At 42.8% G+C, this 22,333-nt stretch overlaps 1 protein-coding gene across 1 annotated transcript in view; it reads right to left on the bottom strand.

Annotated features, from left to right (window-relative positions):
- RASEF (RAS and EF-hand domain containing) overlaps positions 1-22,333 on the bottom strand; it is a 131,573-nt gene that overhangs the window by 58,392 nt on the left and 50,848 nt on the right. Inside the window, exon 4 of the mRNA XM_088470292.1 lies at positions 670-765. Coding sequence (XP_088326418.1) covers positions 670-765 — 96 coding nt within the window. The remainder of the gene's footprint in view (positions 1-669; positions 766-22,333) is intronic.

The following is a 22,333-nucleotide window of genomic DNA, read 5'->3' as shown; positions in this document are numbered from 1 at the left end:
TGACAGGGCTGCCCACCCCCTTGTTACCCTGCCCGTCCCATTGTACCCCCACCCACCCCCTTGTTCAGTAAAGTATTTTTTTTAGTAGATATGCGTGACGTTATGATGTCACACTGCACAGCTGGAAGGGAGGTCAGGGGAGCCGCGGTGCATGAGGAGCAGCGCCAGCCAGACCAGTAGAAGAAGCCAGAATGAGCCGGGGGAGGTGGGAGCCATGGGAGGTGCCGGGGGGCCCAAGCCTATTTTGTCAGTCCCGGCCCCACAATATCTGATGGCAGCCCTGCCTACTGGTATCATACATAAAGGAGTCGTTCTTTTCAACAGCAAGTTTATTGTATACATTGTAATTAAGGAGCTTGCATAGGGTAGATGGATGTGGTATTAAGGATCTACAGTAAAAAGGTTGATGGTAAGCCTTTTGTACCTGTCGACCTATTGCATGTTGACCAACTGGTGTCGACCTATTGACTGTCTACCTATTCATTGTCGACCTTTTATGCGGATCCCGGGGTGAATGACTAATTGATTTTCTAATGAAGTTAACTTTGTAATATTTAGTTATTTATTTCTAACAAGGTTTGTAAAAGGGTCACAGTCTTTACAAAACTGTCATCTCAGATTATTTAGACTACACATACACCTGGTGTTATTAAAGGTTATTGATGGTACCTTTTTTAGTTTTTTTATTGCAACCTGGAGCTCAGCAACTTCAGATTCATGTTGACGCTTCAAGTCATTGAGAGCTTCCTCTGTCTTTCTCTTCTCCTGGAATAGTAAACAAATGAAAGGTATATGTGCATGTTCTCACCAGAGCATTACTAAGTGTCATCATTGAGAAACCCTTTACAGATGAAAAGTAAGCCATGTAATGGCTAAAAACAAAATAACTGCTGCAGTAAACATTAAAATATCAGGTTCTATGTACATCTACTGCTGGTCCCTTACACCTGATAAAGAATGAACATTGCCCCCTCATTCACACAGATACAAGAATCAAGGCTTAATATTTCAGACTCAGGTTACATCAGTACCTACAAATAAACACCTGCATAGCAGATGATTCTTCAAGGTGCATGCATTCTCTCAGTGTTCCAACATGCAGACTCTTTGCTAAAGGGCTTCTTTCCACTAAATATAGTCTCTAGTCTTCCCCATGACATGGAATTGGAAGACTGGATGAGTTTAAGAGCTAACACTGTGTCATGCTCCATTTGTATACGTATTAAACAAAACACTATGAAGTCAATCTCGTCACGGTTTGAGAATTATGTAGATCTGGTTCAGGACCCTTCGGTTGAACAGATAGGAACCAAGGACTGGAGTTATGCAGGGATAGAGACCTGGAACCCGAATAGCATCAGCCTGAAGCCTTCTGGACGGCCCTTAGCCCATTGACCTGTAAAAGTCAGCAGAGTTAAGGACACACTCCAGTGACAAAAGGTGACAACCCCGTAACTCAGGGCAATATAGTACCAGCAGAGTGAAACTCAGAACTCAGACTAGGAATCTGAGTCTTATGTATGCAGAGTACAGCTTTAGGAACTGTACCGTGGTTAGCAACTCAGGCACTGAGGTACCAGGATAGGAAATACAGATCTGCCAATAATACTGTATTCTGCACACTGACCACAGCCCTGGAACCTTCACACCTTCCTTAGCGCCAACCCCAGACAATAACACACAGCAAAGGGAGACCAATACCCAGTCAGCACAGTAGTGTAGCCGTTAACCTGAAATAGACGTGAGCTGATTGATAACAACAGGGTACTGGATAAGGCTTGGTACACAATGTCCCAATAGTACAGCAGCAGGAGATTGAAGATGCCAGGACGGATTCCACAGTAACGGAGCTTGGCGGTGTTTCTCAGTGGCAGATGATAGTAAGCCACGGAAGGTAACACCGGCTCTGTGTATGCTGGAGATAGGTATTGTAGTGGCACCTGGGTAAAGCTGAGGTTGAAGTATAGCAGCTGGGAGTAAAGGTAGCAGACTCCACAGAAGTAACAGATAATGCAGGTAAACAGGTAACATTGGAAATACTGGTGTTGGAGGTAACACTGGAAATGCTGGTAACACTGGAAATGCCAGTATTGCATGAAAACAGGTAACACCAAATACTGGTATTGCAGGTAACACTGAAAATGCTGGTACTGCAGGTAAACAGGTAACACTGTAAATACTAGTACTGCAGGTAACACTGAAAATGCTGGTACTGCAGGTAAACAGGTAGCACTGAAAATACTAGTACTGCAGGTAACACTAGTAATATTTTTACTGCAGGTAATACTGAAAATGCTGGTATTGCAAGTAAACAGGTAACACTGGAAATACTGGTACAGCAGGTAACACTGGAAATGCTGGCATTGCATTCCACAAGAAACAAAAAACACGATTCACTGAGGACATGGGAAACAGGAGGCAGGAACACTGAGACCTGAAGCCTAGAACGATCCTGAATCCTGGTGCTCGGGCCAATCAGCTCCTTAACTGTCATCTGTTTGAAAAATGACAGATGGGAGCTGATTGGCTTGAGCACCACTTACCATATGCAACAAGTTTTAAAACTTGTTGCGTATGATAAAACTTGCTGATAAATAGGCTGCTTACTATGCAACGTGTTTGTTACAAACACATGCTGGATACAAATACCGCAATTGTATAAATTATTAGTCATAAGGATAACAATGGGAGAGGGCACAGCATTATTTTAAACTTATCTGTTTCTTTTTCACACTATTTCTATTTTTTCTTTTTTCTTTTTTAAATATTTTGCTAAAACCACAAAGTATGAAGAGATACTAACCTATTAAATAAAGGATAGCAATAATGATAGATTTACAGGAAAAAATGTATGTTACATTTAAATTTAAATACATATATAGGGAAAAGGTCATGATAGAGATTGTATTTCCCATATAGTACAATAGGTTTTCTAGCATTGGGCCGAATTGAGGGCCTGATTCACACCCGCTCGCGAGCGCATAGCATGCAAGCGGGTCGATGGTGGGCCAGTGCGCACATGCGGCGTGCGCAAGCCCCGTAGCGAGTGAGAAGTTACTCGCTCTGGAGCTCGGAACAAAACGGGTCGGCTGTCGATGTTGATCACTCGTGACATCAGTAGTGGGCTACCTGCTCTATTAGAGCAGGAAGTCCACTTGGGCTTGCGAGACCTGAGACCCTACCACAGGGTCTCCTCGCAAGCCCGATGGTCGCGATAATCGCGACCATCTCCTGCCCGCTCGCACTAGCTGTGGGTGGGCACCCACAGCTTTGCGAGCGTACAGGAAAAAAAAAAATTCCTCCCCGCCCTGATTCAGAGCATGCGCTCGCAAGTAGCGAGCATCTCTGAATCAGGCCCTCAATTCAATGCGATGTTGAATAGCCATGAGAGGGAGCTCCCGCAGCTATTCAATAGACCACGATGTTTGGGCGGCTAAAGGATTTCTTCTCGCACCCCCCTGGGGATGGGAGGAGAAATCCGACAAAAGTGGCGGGCGCGCAGCTGTTTGCCGGCTTAGCGCACCCGACACTTTAGTCAGAGAATGCCAGTTACCGCGCCTTAACACCCAGGTTAAGTCGCGATAACTGGCATTCTCAGACTTAACCCATTCCCGACAACGCTAACAGCGCGTTGAATTGAATAGCTGAGGGAGCTCCCTCCCGCGGCTATTCAACATCGCACTGAAATGAATTCGCCCCTTAGTCTCCAGAAAAGTGTTATTTCTTTAATAAATGTAATAACATTTTAAAATATTTTTAACTGATTTATTAAGAGTATTCCTAGTGCACAGAACGACTCAGGGCCGATTCAGAGCCCTCGATGGTTGCCCACTGCGCATGCGCCGCATCCAGCGTGCGCGTGCACGAGCCCCGCTGAGCGACTGAAGTTCAGTCACTGCAGAGCTCGCAACAAGACTGGGCAGCTGTCGATGTTGATTGACAACTCACCCCGATTTGTGGGCGGGTAGGGGGAGTGGCCGGACAAACGCAGGCGTTCCCTTAGGAAAATCTAAGTGATGTCAGTAATGGACTTCCTGCTCTATTAGAGCAGGGAGTCCACTCGGGCTTGCAGCAGCTAGACCCTACCACAGGGTCTCGTCGCAAGCCCGATGGTCGCGATAATCGCGATGGTCTCCAGCCTGCTCTCACAAGCTGCTGGTGGGCACCCACAGCTTTGCGAGCGGCCGGAGACCAAAAAAAGAAACACGTCCAGATTCAGAGCGAGCGCCCCAGCAGCGAGTGGCTCTGAATCAGGCCTTCAGTGTTTAATCTCTTCAACTATCACTGAGGCACAGATTAGCTAAAATGTCCCAAAACAGTATCACAACCACTCCTACTTTCAGGCTGCCACCCTATTATACAGATCAGAGAGAACCTAGCTCTCACAGAAATGCAAACACTCAATATACTCTATGCTTCTTGGCAGTAAAGGGTTAACAATTCCCCAACTAGCACTCAAAGAGTTAAATACAAATGTGTCCTCATACATCTAGCCTCCTTGCGCGTTATACAGCCCTTCTAATTGCGCCATGCTGTGGCGTGACTCGGTAGCGCCAAGTGTCTTTTGTGCAACTCTTTACCTTCAAATGTGTCTTATTTACACACTGATGCGAATAGGTAGCACAAACAGCTTCTGCTGATTATAATGATATGCAGCATGCCTATGTTCTCTGTACTACTGTGGGTGTATCTGCATGAGAATTGCTATGTTACCGTGTTACAGCCGCTGACACTGTAACGTAACATTTCACATGCAGATACACCCACAGACCCACACAGAATATAGGTATGCTTAATATCATTTTAATCAGCCGAAGCTGCTTGTGTTAGCCATTCACATCACTGTGTGAATAAGATGCATTTGAAAGTAAAAAGTCGCACACCAAGGCACACGGAGATCCCGTGTTATGTGTGGCACGACTTGTAGCACATGGAGGATAGATGTATGTGTACACATCTGTACTTCACACTCTAGCATGCAATGTTTAACCACAGAGCCAAAACTAGACATTTTGGTGTCTTGTGCCAGAAAGAGCATTGGTGAATCCCCCCCCCCCCATCAAAAACAGGGACAGTGTGGGCCAAAAAAAGGAGTGTAGTCTTGTAGGGGAAAGGGCGTGGCCACACTATAGAACTCCAAATTCACATTACGCCACACAGTAGTGCCCCTTATAAACATTACACAACATAGTATTGTCCCTTATATACACATTACGCTACACAGTAGTAGTGCCCCTTTCACATTACGACACACAAGAGTAATGCCCCTTGCATATTATGACCACACAATAGTAATGCCCCTTACACATTATGCCCACAGTACAAATTGCCACATTACACATTATGCCACACAGTACAAATCCCCCCTATTACAAATTATGCCACACATTACAAATCCCCCCATTACACATTATGCCAAACAGTACAAGTTCCCCCATTACACATTATGCCACACAGTAAAAGTTCCCCCCATTACACATTATGCCACACAGTACAAATTCCCCCTCCTCACCATACACATTATGGCCCCTCCCTGGGTCTCTCTCCTAAATGCAGCACTTACAGTACCTGTACAGTTCCAGCTCCTCAGTAAGTCACTGTGGAAGCCGGGGGAAGCCGCAGTCGCGGTCCCCGCCAGTGGCGCCTCTTCTGCAGCCCAACGCCAAAGGAGCAGCTGTTTGGCGTAGGGCACTGTGGTGCTGGACTGGGAGAAATGTCATGACATCTCTCCCAGTCCCTGAAGACACTGGAGTGGACGGGGGAGGGTGCGGAGCACAGGGGGCAGGCAGCTGCAGCACTGCCCATTGTAATGTGTATTAGTAGCTGTGCGCCTGGCGGGGGGTAGATGAGAGACGAGCTAATGGAGGTGATCGCAGGTGGAGGCGGCCGACAATGCCCACACCACCCTAGTTACGGCCCTGTTTAACCAGGTCTAGCAAACATTTATTCTTCAGATTGCTTGTAATAGGTTCATTTAAAACAGCCAAAGGCAAACATATTACATTTTAGAGTTAATATATATAAAAATTCTAAAGGGCAGAGAAAAATGACAAGTACTGAAAAGACAAAAGAATATTTGAAAAAAATCGATCAAAAAGAAAAGGTACGAAAATTCAAAATTTAAATTTACAGTTCATTTATATCACCCCTGCTGTGACTGGAAAAAAAAGAAAGGTTCAGATGTGACTGGCTGACTGAATTTATGACAAGATCTATGGTCCTTAGCTAATCGTGGCTTTTGATACATACATTTTTATTTACTACACAATGATTCACCTGAACCTTACAGAAGCGTAATAATACTATTGATGCATTAGCCATCAATTTACATTTGCATGGATCTCATACATCAACCTCTCCTGACATTCAGTATGAGAAATAAGTCATAACAAAAGAAGGAAGAAAAACGTGTCCATGTGCACCTGGTATGGAAAGACTTTTCTTCCCTTTTTCATTATGTAGTACATTTGTGGTAGCACCCCCTTACACAAATTCATATTGAAATGATATTGTGATAATAGGGGTTATTGCTTTTCTAACCAGTATTGTAATAGAATCAACACCTGTGCGATAATACTTTCTGTATATTGAGAAATAAGTCATTAAATATATTTGGTAAATGTCTAAGTCTATTCAAAATACAGTATGATAAAGGCCTCTATATTCTTATTATAAATATCCATGTTGCTAATATAACAACTTATCTGGGGTTGGGTATGAGAGGTCGACACTCACTATGTGTACAGTGAGTAATTGCTCTGATTCCATAATAAATGTGTGTTTTGCGTGAGTAATGCACCCCATCCTACTGTAAAATGAAACAGATATTAGAAGTCATGTGGAAATATTGTCATTGTCATTTTATTTTGGAAATCGTCACGGGAATATTTGCATAAAATAGTTAACAATATATTTTGGGAACTATTTTTAAATTGAAAAACTTACCTAAAATGAAAGATCTAATTACTTACTGAATAGATACTATAAGTTATCCATGAAAACATGGCATGTCTGAAGCCTTTGTGATATATGGTATATAGAGGTGTCGTCATTTAACTATAATTCCAGCCAGGTAATTTGCATGGTTTTGTGTGACATGCTAGAGATTAAAAAAAAATTTAATAAGGTGCCACAATTTGTGATAAGGCATCACAAGCTAGTATTCTATAGAGAACTCTAGTTAAATGAGGTCACTTAGTACTTTTATTTACATAAAATTGCTACCTTTACCTTTTGTAAAAAAGTAACATAAAAGGCTATAGAGAAAGTGAGTTATGTGCTAATGCAGAGATTCCCAAACTCAGAGCACAGGTGACTTAATTAGTACCTCAGTCAATTTGATTTAATCATTTGGACTCAAGCATGGACAAGCATAAAACCTGGACTGTAATGGTGGAATTTAGGTCCCTTTCCGCAAATATATGAAGAGATTCAGCATGACATTCTGTGGCTTCATGCCTCCCCCCTACAAATACATAACTAAATAAAATACAAAGGCCCAGTCCAGCTAGGATTTAATCCCAGTTCCCACCAATAGTCAAATTAATAAATTAATAACTTCTCAAGACCCTTGTTGGTCTTTGGCAGGAGTGGTTGGAGACAAGACAGGGAAATGGCCCCACAGTCAAGTGCAAAGGACCTGTCCTCTTATAAGCGAAGACAGAGAAAACTAATGGTCCCCAACCAAGTGCTACAGTCTGGAGACCCTTCCTTCACCCACTGATGCCAAGTTGGAGGAAAAAGTATGAACCACCCATCCCTCAAATGCCTTCTGGGATTTTTAGATCAACAAGAGCTACTGAAAGCTCAATCTTTTTGTTTTAGAACTCACAATATACATATTCCATTAAATCCTTTTTCTCAGTTTAGAAATAATATAACAGGCTATGTTTGGACCTCATTCTGCTAAAGGAATTAGTCAAATTGACTTCTGGGAAAACTAGTTTACATAAAGTAATTAGTGAAATCATCCATCAATATAGTGGAGAAGACCAATAAATCATTTTCCTATAGTCAAACTACTTTAACAATTGCTAATGATTTTAGGAGTTTAATGATGTCTAACAATTGCTGAATGACTTTTAAAATAGATTGCTGACCTTCCAAATACTGCATGGCAGTCTCCAAGTAATGTCATATGACAGGGGACATAATGTATGTTATGTACAGAGTATTATATACACAATCACTGCAAAAGTTAACACATTTTCTGACTCTATTGAAGTTGTACTACAAGCACCACTAGATGGTGTTATAGGCACATGATAAAATATATGAAATACCAGCTTCACTTCATTTTCTACTGTATATCATCAATTATTTAATTTATGTATGTAAGAAGTAACTGAGGGCCTGATTCAGAGCCGGAGGCAATTAGCGCTCGCTCGTCCAGAAAATAGGGGTGGCTATTCAAATAAACCGTTCGCTCTTTGCGGTCTGTTCACGCCTCTAGGTCTGAACGAGCGAACAAAACTTGTGGTCGTTTTTTTGAAACTACGCCCCCTGGCCGCTCGCATCCTACGTCATGTCCGCTATTTATTAGATTAATCGAGTACATCGACCAGCGTATGAACTGCTCGCTATTCTTGTGGTTGGTCTTTGCTACCACAATCTTGCGAGCAGTTCTGGCTATAAAATAACCCAGTGACGTGGTCAATGACGCTGCTGTTTTAATTATGCACACCCATAAAACGCCCGTTTTGACCTTTAAGCACACCGACGTTTTGATCTCCACTCCCCGTTTTCAAGCACCTTCCCCTGTTACCACCCACATACGCCTCTTTCTGTCACTCAAATTATCAGGCATTCGCTAATTTGCGAGCACATGAATTTCGACCGCACTGACTGGTTCGCGCATGCGTATAACGATCCGTACGCATGCGCAGTTGGGCAAACATCGCTCGGAGCGAACGAGAGGCCGCTTACGAGCGGCTCTGAATCAGGCCCTGAGTTTTATAAAATTATATATCACTGGTATTTCACTAATAAAATGAGTTGTCCTCAAAGACTTTCAGAAAACGTGGGAAGCCTATTTAACAAATATTAAGGTTAATATCTCAGGATGGGAAGAGCATCAAATGAATAAAAAAAAATTATTATTCTGAAATAAAGACTTTTTAAATGAAATATTTAAAATAGCTGTTACATTTTTACAATAAAATAATCTATTTTTACCCTCTTATTTCTGGGTTTTTAGTAGGGATGTGCGCCGACCCCAGTATTTTGGTTTTGGATCTGTATCTCCTTCAAGGTTTTGGATCTGGTTTTGGTGTTACAAAACCACCCTTGCGTGTTTTGGTTTTGGATCTGTATTTGTTTTCCAAAAAATTATATAAACAGCTAAAACCACTTCACTTTGGCCTGTTTTTGTTCCTACAGTAATATTAACCTTAATAACAATCATTTTCAGGCATGTCCAGGCATTTTTAACCACCTCACAGCTCACAATATTGATTTCACTATCTTTCACCAATATAGGACAAAGGCTGCAGCGAGCTGGCTGGCTAAAGTAAGTGCAGCGGCACAAATGCATGGCAGTTAAAAAAAATATAGGACATCTATGAAACATTGCCACACAGCAGTGGCAGACAGGACGGCAGTTTAATAAACTATAATGTCAGTCAGCAATGCCCCAAATTGTGCAAAGTGTAAAGAAAAGAGGTGCAAGATAGAATTGTCCTTGGGCCGTCCCACACACTCTTATGTGGGATACTAAAAAGGACATGCACAGTTTAACAAACCAAGCACTTTAGCGACAAGGACTAACACTTTTTGTGGCTTAAGTCCTTTGTTTCAGCCCACACAAAACATTTTTTGGAGGGACTACCTTCAATTATTAAGGAGGAGGTTGATGATGAGGGTGTTAGTGGTGGAGATTGTATGTGCTGGTCCAAATTACTAGTGGATGATACTAGACTGCTTGTTATTAATTTACAAATTATTATAATTTTGTTAAACAAAATGCATGAACTCGCTACAAATTACGTAACAGGGAGGAGGTGCCTAGATGGTTAACGTCCCTTCCTCTCCTAACTTTTGCTTTACAAATGGAACAGATGCCTTCACAACTGTTGTCAGAATTTAGATTAAAATAATTCCACACCCAAGACGTGGCTTTTCTGGCTTTCTTTTTATCACAAGCAAGAACAGCTGCCACTGGTAGCTGATTTACCCAAACAACATCCTCATCATCAACATCCTCATTAGCGTCAGATAGGACACAAATTTTCCCCTCATTGTCCTTTTGCACTTCCTCCACACTATCATCCTGATTTTCTATTGTTTCACCATCTAATACTAGCACAGCCATCCATCATGGTGTCAGTGATCCACTGTGAAACTGGGTGACAGCTGTTATACTTCCTTCCTCTATCAAAGGATTGTTTAATAGTCAATTGTTTTTTTAAATTACTACTGGTAGTAGTCTTCTTGGTCCCTTTCTGGGATGAAGATCCACCCCCAGCGGCAGCGGCATCAGCAGCAACAGGCGTAGCACTCAAGGATCCTTCTGAAGAATCACGGATAAGAGAGGAGTCAGTCATGCTTATGAAATTGGATGCAGCAGGACTACTTTTGATCATGATTAAGGATGTTGATGATGCAGGTGTTGGTGGTGGAGATTGCAGGTGCTTGGATCTAACAGAGAGAAGGGAGCATCTAGGTGACGCTGGACTGATTGTTAAATTTTTAGCCAAAGTTTCTGAATTTTGCAAACACTTTGGAATTTGATGAATGCGCTGCAAGTGACGTAACTGGGAGGACGTTCCTAGATGGTTAAGGTTCTTACCTCTACTCACTCTTGCTTGGCAAACGTTACAGATGGCTTGACAACTGTTGTCCGGATTTGGGTGGAAATAATTCCACACATGAGAATTGGATTTTTTTGTCTTTTGCCCCGGCATGACAATGGTCTTTTTCATACCATGGGCAACAACTGTTGTCTGATTTCCACAAACAACATTCTCGGCATCAACATCCTCATTATCCTTGCTAGCGCCAACTACAGAAATATCCTCCTCATCCTCCTGGTGCAATTTCACAGAGGGCACACAAATGGTGGAAGGAGGATCCTCTTCAAGTACAGTATTAGAAAGGTCAGGCCCACACATGGCAACTGTGGACACACTTTACTCTCCTCAGTGATCTGTGACTTTTCTGAGCACAGTTTTTTCATGTGCCCTAGCGATTTTTATTTTTTTGACACTTCTACAGGGAGAAGGGCTTACATTATCATAAGATGCAGAACCACCAGTCATAAAGGCCAAGGCCTTATCCTTTCCTTGCCACTTTGTGCAGTAAATGCCATATTGTAAATTTTTTGTTTCTCTTCAGCTAACTTAGCTTTTAATTTTTTTTCTTTAACACTGTAAAACATTGCTTGTTTGATTTTAAATGCCCTGACTTAAGCCCTTTGGCATCACCCTTCGAAGATGACGTTGACGGCCTTGCATTGTCATCATGACTGCTAACACACAAATAAAAAAGGACTTTTATTTTTTTTACATTGGGGAAGAGCACCTCTGATTGACAGAGCACCCCCCCTCCCTCCTGGACAACACAGCACATCCTTATGGACTGCAGCCCTAGCCCCTTGATGAACAGGACAACAACAGCAGCCCTTATGTATAATAACACAGCAGCAGCCCCTTGATTGACAGGACAAGTGACACAGCAGCTGCAGCACCCACTGAAGCCATCCTTTACATACTGCAGCCCCAGCCCCTTTATGGACAACACAGCAGCAGCCTTCAGCCCCAGACCCCAAAAGTGCAGTCAACACACTGACACAGACAGTGACAGCAACACGTCTGTTCAGTACACCACCCACACTCGGATTGAAAATGGCGCCGATCACCGGGACCTTTATAGAATCCAAAACCCACGAGAATCCAACAGCGGGAGGATGATGTTTTGCCTAGTTTTGAGATCAAGAGTCATGCGTGAAAACCAGAGCCTAGCTCGGTTCTCGCTTCGTATCTGGAAGTTCGGGTGGGTCCAGTTCTCTGAGAACCGGACCCGCTCATCTCTAGTTTCTAGTTACACAGAGCATGCAAGAATTGACAAGCTAGGGTCCATTAAAAGTACAGACCACTCAACTCTGCAGCTGAAAACTTGGAATAGAAGTGCTAGCTGCAATGTATTAGGTTCACACACACAATTGTGAAATGTAATAAAAATAGTCCCAATGTCCCCTAATTCTTGAGGATTTATTTAGCCCAACAAAACCAAGCAGTGTAGGAGACTGGATCTTCATATTAAATTAATACTTTAGCACAGTGCACTATATAAATATATTTCCACCTCTACACACACCAAGCAAGTGCCCTTTTAGTACACAAAGGTGGAGAGAGCTGAGATGAGACATGTACTGAGCAGAACATCAAGGTGAAGGTATTTTCCAACAATCCCTGGGTGTACTTTGTAAATGACTGAAGGTATGTTTGTTTATTTAGGTGTTGCTGGTTAAGGTATCTGTTTAGTTACAGAATATGTAGGTCACAGATATTCTTTACATGCCTCTTAGGTTATTTAATCCCTGTCCAGCCATGACTGAAGGAGAATTAAAGTGTGCAATAAACATTGAAAAATCCATGACAAGCCATATCTCAGTGCCAAATTGAATGTAAACCGTCACCTCAACCTATACAATAGTGGACCTGTTGAACAGCTTTGCAGAGTGACACTGCATTGTGGTAACATACATACATAGAATAATGGAATATTTGAGCTGACTGGATATTTTCGAGTTTAACACCTGTTTACACAGAACTGTTCTGCACACGAAAGGTGCATGTTAAATGTGCTATATACAATTTACTGTATGACAGATCAACATAAATAGACAAAAAAGTAGATCCAATCTCACAAAATTCTGGGCCTCCCTAATTTGGGACTAACCACACTCGTACACTACGGAGTAAATTTACTAAGGTGCCGAAATCTATTCTATGTTAACCGAGATCAATCTCGGATGACATCGTCCGGATTCATGTGTTTCATTTTTCAAACAAGTTACTGAATTTACTAAGCTGCCAAGTTCCTGTCATTCGTGTTGTTCGATGGTGTAATCATTCATTGTCATTCGTATTATTCATTTCTACTTAGCTTTCGGTTTTCACTAACTCGAATGAACAGATGCATGCACGGATGAAAGAGATCTGTGATACATGCATCTGTGTGTAACTAAACACAGAAGCACGAACGGGATCAGTGAGATCCATCTGTGCTTCTGTGATAAAAAAAATATGAAAACCAGTGAAAAATTCTTTTGGGGAGGGGGCAACAACGTTATTTTTTTATAATTTCAAAATATTAAAAAAATCTGTGTACTTTCAGATGTGTCCACATACATCTATCCTCCGAGCGCTACAAGTCGTACTACACATAAGGCGGGAGCTCCGTGTGACTCGGTAGCGCCGGGCGTCTTTTTGCGCTCACAGAATATAGTCATGCTGCATATCATTTTAATCAGCCGAAGCTGTTCATGCTAACTATTACACACTTGAAGGTAAAAAGACGCACAAAAAGACGTTCGGCGCTACCGAGTCATATCACGGCATGTATGACTTCGCTATCGGCCAATGCTGATCATGCTCAGTTTCATGACCCTGGTTTCTTCTAGCCTGGTAGCAGAGTCTCAGGTATCTCACAGCCCCCACAAGATCTCCATCCAGCACAGAAAACTCTGCCATGCTTTGTTTCTCTTTGTAACAGGAGTGAAGTGTATCCATATGCTTAACCCCTTTTCAGTGGCCACAGATTTGATGGTTAAGTATGTTCAGATGTCAAACTCGAATTGAAAAAGGTGTTCTATGTGAGATTTCTATTTGGGTTAGTTTTAGCGTCTTTTGTGGCCGATTTACAGTATATTTCGTCCGCAATGACAAATTTGAATCCTTAGTAAATTTCCATGTCCTATTGATGTCTATGGCAAAAGGCTGCCGAGTTCAATCGATGGTCTATTTGTCCGAAAACAAGTTATCGTCCGAGTTTCAAGTTCTCAACCGATTTCTTCCTTTAGAATGGAACAAACTCGGAAGATTTTAGCGTTTAGTAAATTGCGAATATGCATTTAACGTGCGATTTAGCTGCATTCGAATTCATTAGAGCTTTGTAAATTTACCCCTACAGTACATCATTTAACAAGAGTTGAAAAATTAAATAAGAATATAATCAACAATAAAAGGTCACAAAAGTGTAGTATATATTAAAAAGCGTTGGAAACACCCCTTGATATAACCAACCCTTTTGCAGCTATGTTTTTGCTGCTCAGACAGACACATCATGGTCAGCAAGGAAAAGTCACATATAACTACAATTCTTCAAACTCAATTATGTACAATATAAAACCTGGAACATTTTCCGCTACTACCACAAGTAGTAATGAACCACTGGCAATATGTGGCAGGCCATGGCGAGCTGCTTGTGAAGTAGTTAGGTTTAATCAGCAATACCTGTAATTTATAGAAATAGAGTTTTCAGTAACTGTAGGGAAAATATTATTAAAATGAAAATCTATTTTAAAAATGGGCATTATATTGCAGGACACTTAAAACCTGATTCAGAGGTAAATGCTAATGCCGCCGCAACTCTGACTTTTTATGTAGCGCAACTTTGCCTTTCTGCTAATGCCTATGTAATTCATATAGAGATATCCACCGGCTGCTGCACTAATCCACCGCTTTGCATCGGTCCCACCATCGAACACGACCACATTAGTATCTATTGCTGTAGTCGCTCCTGTGACTATATTGTAATGCTAGTCTCAGTCCTTCCCCTGGTGGGCACGAGTATGAAATACCGTCAGTCGGGATGCCTCATGTAAAAAATACAGACAGCGGTATCCCTATGGTTGGTATCCTGACAAGGGTCGGGTAAGTATACCAACCCTCCCCCTTCTCCCCCTAACCCTCCCTGCTTGTAGCCTACCCCTAACACTCCCCACCCTGCACCTTAACCCTAACCCTCCCCCTCCCCATTGCCTAAACCTGTCTCTCCACCTTCATGTCTAAACCTAACCCTCCCCCTTTAGTGCATAACCCTAACCCCCCCAGTGATGCCTAACCCTAACCTCCCCTCCAAAACTCTAACCTCGATATGCTGCCTAAATCTTACACTCCCCCCCCCCCCCCCCGTGGCTTACAGCTAAGACACCCCGGCTTACCTTATTCGGGATGGCGTCTGTCTAGATTCCGGCGTCGGGATTAAGATAGGCATCGGTATTTCGACGCTTATCTTTAGTCCTGTGTCAGGCTTGCGATGACGGTTTTTTGACCAGCAGCATCCCATCCGCCGGTCTGCTAACTACAGCCATGCATCTGACTGTGCAAGGACATCCACTTTTACCGGCTTTAGATGATCGAAAACCGCTTGGTACATCTTTAGCTACAACCATCAGTCTCACCCTTGAAACTTGCACCAGCTCCATGCTAGGCGCAGATTCTCCGTCAGTGTATAGCCTCCTATATGAGCAGGCCCTGCGACAGGGGCGGACAAAGGGGACACCAGTACCAGGCCTCGAGGGTCAGGGGGGCCCCGAGGATACAGGGACAGAAAAAAATACACCTACTTTTTAATCTGCTGTGCAGTGCTGCTGTATACAGGAACCATACAGCGGCAGCAGCAGTCCAGCAGTAGCTCCTCCCACCATCACCCTTTGTTCCTTCCCCTAAGTCAAAAAACACTTGTCACACTGTGAGACGCGGAGGCCGGTGTGTGTTCCTCCTCCTGGGCCCGCATCCAAGTCTGCACTCAGCTCCATGACGGGCAACAACCCATTCAATTCTCAACCCTCCAGCTTCCTATTCCTCTCCTCTCCCATCGACTTGTTGTCCAACTCCCCATCACTCCCCCCCTCACAGCACTTCTGCCCCCCCTCTCTCATGGCACCCACATCCTACCCCCTCACAGCACCCCGATTCCCCCTCTCGAGGCACCCCCGACCCCCTCCTTGCGGCACCCCCAACACTACCCCCTCGTAGCACCCCTGTTGTCCACTACTTCAAAGTCCATAGGGGCTGGCTGTGTTGTGCTGTGCTGCTGTTGTTAATAGGGGCTGTGTCCACTACTTCAAAGTCCATAGGGGCTGGCTGGACTGTGTTGTGCAGTCAGTTCTCCATAGGGGCTGTGTCCACTCCAAAGTCCTGTGCAGTGTCCCAGTCCTAAAGGGGTGCTGTAGTGTTGTCCAGGGGGTGCTCTGTCCATCAGGGATGCTCCCCCAAGTGCAAAAAAATATATATTTTTTTACTGTTTGTGTGCGCATTAGCCACACGTGCATCAACAAAGTAGCAGCACCAAGCATGCGCCTGTGTCATAAGTCAAGGGCCGGCTGATCTGTTGAAGGGTGGTGTAACCCCCAAAGTGCCCCAAAAAAGAAAAAAATATATTTTTCTGTGTTTGTGTGCACCTTAGCCACACATGCATCAACAAAGTAGCAGCGCCAAGCATGTGCCTGTGTCATAAGTCAAGGGCCAGCTGGTCTGTTGAAGGGTGGTGTAACCCCCAAAGTGCCCCAAAAAATTAAAAAAATTTCTATTTTTTTCTTTTCCTGTGTTTGTGTGTGCCTTAGCCGCACATGCATCAACAAAGTAGCAGCGGCAAGTATGTACTCTTTGGGGCCTAGTTTTTCAAACTGCCATCCTGTCTGCCACTGCAGTGTCACTCCTAGATGGGCCACGTGTTTATGCCGCCCACTTGTGTTGCTTAGCATAATCATCCATCTACCTCGGTGCAACCTTTTTGCCTAAAAACAATATTGTGAGGTGTGAGGTGTTCAGAATAGACTGGAAATGAGTGGAAATGAATGTTATTGAGGTTAATAATAGTGTAGGAAAAAAACAAATTCTGTGATTTTAGATGTTTTTATCCTTTTTTCCAAAAATATACAGATCCAAAACACAAAACCCAGAACCCAAAACATGGATGGGTGGTTTTGGCAAAACCAATCCAGATCCAAAACACGAAGAAAGATCCAGATCCAAAGCCAAAACACAAAACACGAAAAGTGGCCGGTGCACACCCCCAAAATATATATATATATATATATATATATATTTATATATATAGACATATGTATGTGTATATATATATATATATATATATATATGTATATATGTATACACATGTGAGTGTATATATATATATATATATATATATATACATTTGTAAACTAGATTCCTGGCACTCACATTATACAAGTTCATTCATTGCACCACTAGGGGAATGGGGGGGGGGTGTTAGGCACTAAGGGGGGATGGTTAGGTTTAGGCATCAGGGAGGGAGGGATAGGGAGAAAGGGCAGTTTTAGGATACCGGACGACCGCTGTCGATATCCTAACCCTGACAGAACACTGGCGTCGGGATTCTGACCGCCGGGTTCCCGAGGGGGGGGTTTGGGGCCCCAGAGATATCAGTGTACCGGGCCCCAAGATTTCTATTGCCAGCCCTGTATGTGAGTGATTGTGCATCTGAGTGCCAACTCTGTGCATCCGCTTAGCCACCTCACTGTCACCACCCAGTACATCCAATACATTTTGTAGTAATTTCTGGGATTGTGCATCTGCCGTGCATCTTAATCACAACTACGACTTGTATCACATCGGCATCTGACTCAGAATCAGGCCCTAACGCATTACAAGGAGCATGCCGACTTCATGGGATTGGAATCTATGCCTAGAATTGTGGGTTTACAGTTACTAAATGAGCAGGGAATGAAATACAACTTAAGCTTGGTACAAACTACATGATCCTGGATCGTGGCCAACGGCATGAACGACGTAATCATATGTGCACTACAGGCCGATCAGAAGATGCGATGAACGACCCGCAGGAGCACGCAATAGTCCATTCGCACTACACGATGTGCCTGATTCGCAATATCAGGCGACATAACGTCTAGTGTGTACCCAGCTTTACAATGTATAAGCCTCATCAATCATCAAAATTATCAATGCGAACAAGGAGTCACTTGGATGGTTTATTACCTGTATGACTTTTGAGTGTTTAGAAATGTTCATTAGGCTACACTTATTGAAATGCACTATCCTGCAAAAGTGTATCTGGAATCAACTCCTGTATCCATGTAATAAAACAATGTAGCCCATAGGCATGGAAAACTCACTGCAAGATGTCTGCTTGACTGAGCCGTAATCAACTCAGAGTTATGTGTAAGGAATAAAGATTATGGGGAAAGCAGCAGGATAGAGAACAGCATTCACTTCAAAATGCTTTACGATGATGAAAAATAAACACATACAAAAAGTTCTTGACAATACAAAACAATGTCACAACATACTGTACTCCTCTATCTGCACAGAGCAGCTGTGGCCGGCTCTCAGTAAGCTATTTAGATGTGTGTGGAAATTGTAAACTGCTGAAGAATCACTCCAGCCATCCAGCCATTAGGAGAGCAGCTTTATTCCATCGGCTAATGAAAGCAAACTAAAATAGTTTTTCTATGGTATGTAGTCAAAATGTTTACATGCACAATGTTGACATTGTTGTTACAGATTTAGATCTAACAGATTTAAATAATTTTAAGAACATACTTCACTACTTCAATAAAGCATTTGTTTCAGGTAGACAGGTTTTTATTAATAATAATAATAATAATAATAATAATAATAATAATAATAATAATAATAATAATAATACTTTAAAAAAAACATATTAAAGTATTTTTAAACTTTTTATTTTTATTTATCTTAGTGGAACTGAAAGTTGTGTGACATACTGTATGCATAAATCTGCTTAGGCCTCACTTCGTAGGTCCCGTATTGCTGAGACAAATGAGTATGGCTCAAGCCTCTCTGCAATATCCTTACTTTAGATTGCTGTAAAAAACAAATTCATCATAGCAATCACGGCTGTACTAATAAATACATGAAAAATAATAGTTAATGATAAACGGTAATTTATGTAGACAGGGCTAAACAATATCCACAAACCAGATTAACAATTACAGATATTCAGGACTGGTGTTACACAAAATGAGGCACTGAGCCGAAATCATGTTGGGGCCTTCCTACAGTACGTATGAATGCTGGACCAGCAAAGAAGCACACGTTCATAATTAACCATATTATATAGTTCCCTAGTTTTCTACACAGGATGCACGGCTGGAGCATTATAAAACGTCATCAGCAGCTACTGCTGACAATCATACCTGCAGGTTTCCCTCAGCGCTTCAGTGATTGTGCTTTGCTATATGCACATTGCAACAAAGCTGACTGCATATGCCCCATGGGAGTTTCCTGACTCATCACGGTCCAGTAAACAGCTACTGTATCAGGGAATACTCCACACGCACTTACAGTATGAGCAGTACTCAGCATATATGTAAAATATCCTGGATTCAACTCCAAAAGTAAGACATTGCTCTATCTTATGCCACTCCTAATAAATTGATCTATAACAAAGCATACAAGGCTAAAACATATACATTACTTTGTATAATATGTATAGTGTTAGGATTGGTGGGCTCATACATGTACCTCCATAAGTAACTGTTTCTCTCTCCTGGTCACTCAGTTACCAGAGATACTTCTGCGTGTCAGGGCAGGTAGTTTATACTGTAATTACATAGTTGCTTAGTAGTCTCTGCTTGTTCATTGATACCGGTATTATTTGGTGTTTTCTGTCCATGCTGCCTTATGGCTGCCCTTACCTTTGCCTGGATTCTACACCAGGTTCTACTGTTTGGCATCTTCTCTAGCCTCAGTCTGGTTTCTGACTGGCTTCTATCATTTGCTGCCTGCCCTCACCTTTGCTTAGACATTTGGACAATGCTTTTGTCATACCATTTTGTCCTGAGTCTGAACCAGTGGCTGCAGCCCCCCCCCCCCAGTAAAATCCTCCACTTCAGTGAGCCAGTGCAGTCCGTTAGTGCAGTCTGGCTACACTGTGACTGGAGGTGGCTTCCCACTGGAAGCGGCACCTGCCAGTCACGTACAGGACAGGCAGCCCCAGGGGGAGGTGCGATTAGCAGAGAGCGGCTTCCAGTGGAAGCCGCTGCTCTGCTTTTCGGGCAGCCCTACAGGACTTCTCGGGGCTGCAGTGAATGCAGGCCCCAGAAGCCGATGTCATGCACGTGCGCGGGGCCACCGCCGCTTATGTGCATAAACCAGTCCCGGGTCCTGCCAGATCTATTGTGCAGGCGCTGGGACCCGGACGGCCACGGCCGAACCAGCAGTAGCCCCCCTCGGGTAAGAGGGCTGGAGCCGCTGCTGGTCTGTACCAGCAAAGAAGCTTCCTAATATTAAGTAGAGATGTGCGGTTTATTCCCCCTGATAACTGATCACACTTGAACTTTGGGGTTCCTGACTCGGATCATTTTTGGGGTTCCGAGTAGAACAGAGTCCCGGCTTGGATCTGCTGTACAGTAAGTTCGTAACTCTGATTTCAAAAACAAATTCGGGATTTGGATTGCATGTAAACAGGTCCAAATTACATGATTTTAGTGGTTTTTATCAATTTAAAGAAATCCAAAACAAAAACAGAAAAGAACCAAAACACTTAAGGGTGGTTTTGACAAAACCATAACATTTGAGAGTGGTTTTGCCAAACCAAAATATTGGGGTCCATGCACATCTCTAATAATAAGTCTCTACTACTGTAAGCACGAAATTTGGGGCAAATGTGTAATGGTAAGCAAGTTCATCTGTATGGAAGAGGGGGTGTTATAGGTGAAGATTATGATAAGCCTGGTTATAAAGGTTAATCTGACGTTTGGCATCATACTGATCCATGCTTGGTGCCAAGTATACAAAGTTGAGCCTTATGAGGTACCTAGTCTAATATAAGGCGAGTTTTCAGGGAATGGTGGAAGGTTTGGAGAAAGTAAAGTCGTATTGTATATGGGAGTGCATTCCATAGAGTGAGCACAGCCTGGAAAAAAATTAATGTTGCCATGAATGGGAACAGTTAATGAGTGTGGATAGGAGACACAGATCTTGCGCAAAGTGCCTTACATTCGTGTGTATCTGTATTTATTAATTACTAGCTGGAGTACACGGCGTTGCCAAGGATTTTAAGAATGTTTGTTTAGACATCATCCTCCAACAAACCTCTCCTTAGGCAGGCCTCACGAAAAGTGTGACAAACTTCCCCATCAACAGTCCTAAGGTCTTCGAAGGAAGTAGGACCTGTCACAGTGTAAAGCGATTTTCGGAGGTAGAAGCCTTCAAAATGTCTCGGATGTACAGTGTAACCACGGCCAAGAGCTTCTGTTGCTCTGATACCAGGATGACCATCTACAGCGACTCCCTGTTTTCTGCACATAAAAACTTTCCAGAAGCATTCCATGTGTAATATTTTGGCAGCTCACAGTACAGCAGGGTCCTTGCAAAGTCATCCTTTTGACACAGTTGGAAGAAAGAAGTCAATGTTGTTGCGTAATTTGGTATAGTCAGACAGCTGAGAATGCTGGGAAAGCCTGCTAAAGCTCTCTTCGATAATAAACATTAAGATCATGACAAAACATGACAACACAAAAGGCTCGCCCCGGGGCCCTACCCATATGCCGTGAGGCCCCACAATGAGTGTACAGCAAAAATTGAGGTTTTTACTTAATTAAAAATTAACAGTAATAATTTTTTTACTTGCCTGAGCCGTGTTTTAATATGCTCGTATGTAAAATTTCACGATCTTGGCTTGTAAACTGTGGATTTGTATAGAAAGACAGAAGGAAAGAACTTTCTTATCTCTACTATTTATACTATATCTGTCCTTCTGTCACAGAAGGACAGAAATAGTATAAATAGTAGAGATAAGAAAGTTCTCAAATATCACCACTGGAGGCAGCAGATAGCAGTACTAAGTGCAAGGCCACACAATGAGCGTCCAGCAAAAATTTTGGGTTTTAATTAAAAATTAACAGTAATTAATTTCGATTTCAAACTTTTTTAGTTGCCTTGGCCGTGTTTTAAGACGCTCGTATGTAAAATTTCACGACCTTGGCTTGTAAACTGTGGAATTGTATAGAAAGACAAAAGGAAAGAAGGACAAATTTTCGCTTTTATATAGTAGATTAATAATAGAGAAGAGCTGTCTACTAGATTCTAAGCCATAGAGAAATAACAATACATCCAGTAACTTTATTGGAATAGTGGGCCTGATTCAGACCCGCTCACAAGCGGGTCGATGGTGGGCTCTGCGCACGCGTAGCGGAAGCACTGCGCGTGTGCAAGCCCCGGAGCGAGAGAGAAATTCTCTCGCTCCGTGGCTCACTACAAAAGGGGCGGCTGTCGATGTTGATTGACAGCTCGCCCCATTTTGTAGGCGTGGGGGGGGGTGGCTTCCCAAGCGAATGCCTGCCATTTGTGGGTGGCCCCACTGA

The sequence above is a fragment of the Taudactylus pleione genome, unplaced genomic scaffold (assembly GCF_031769625.1).
Source record: "Taudactylus pleione unplaced genomic scaffold, aTauple2 ptg000095l, whole genome shotgun sequence".
Classification (NCBI taxonomy): Eukaryota; Metazoa; Chordata; class Amphibia; order Anura; family Myobatrachidae; genus Taudactylus; species Taudactylus pleione.
The sequence above is the reverse complement of the archived record's forward strand: the minus strand, read 5'-3'. Positions and strand labels throughout refer to the sequence as shown.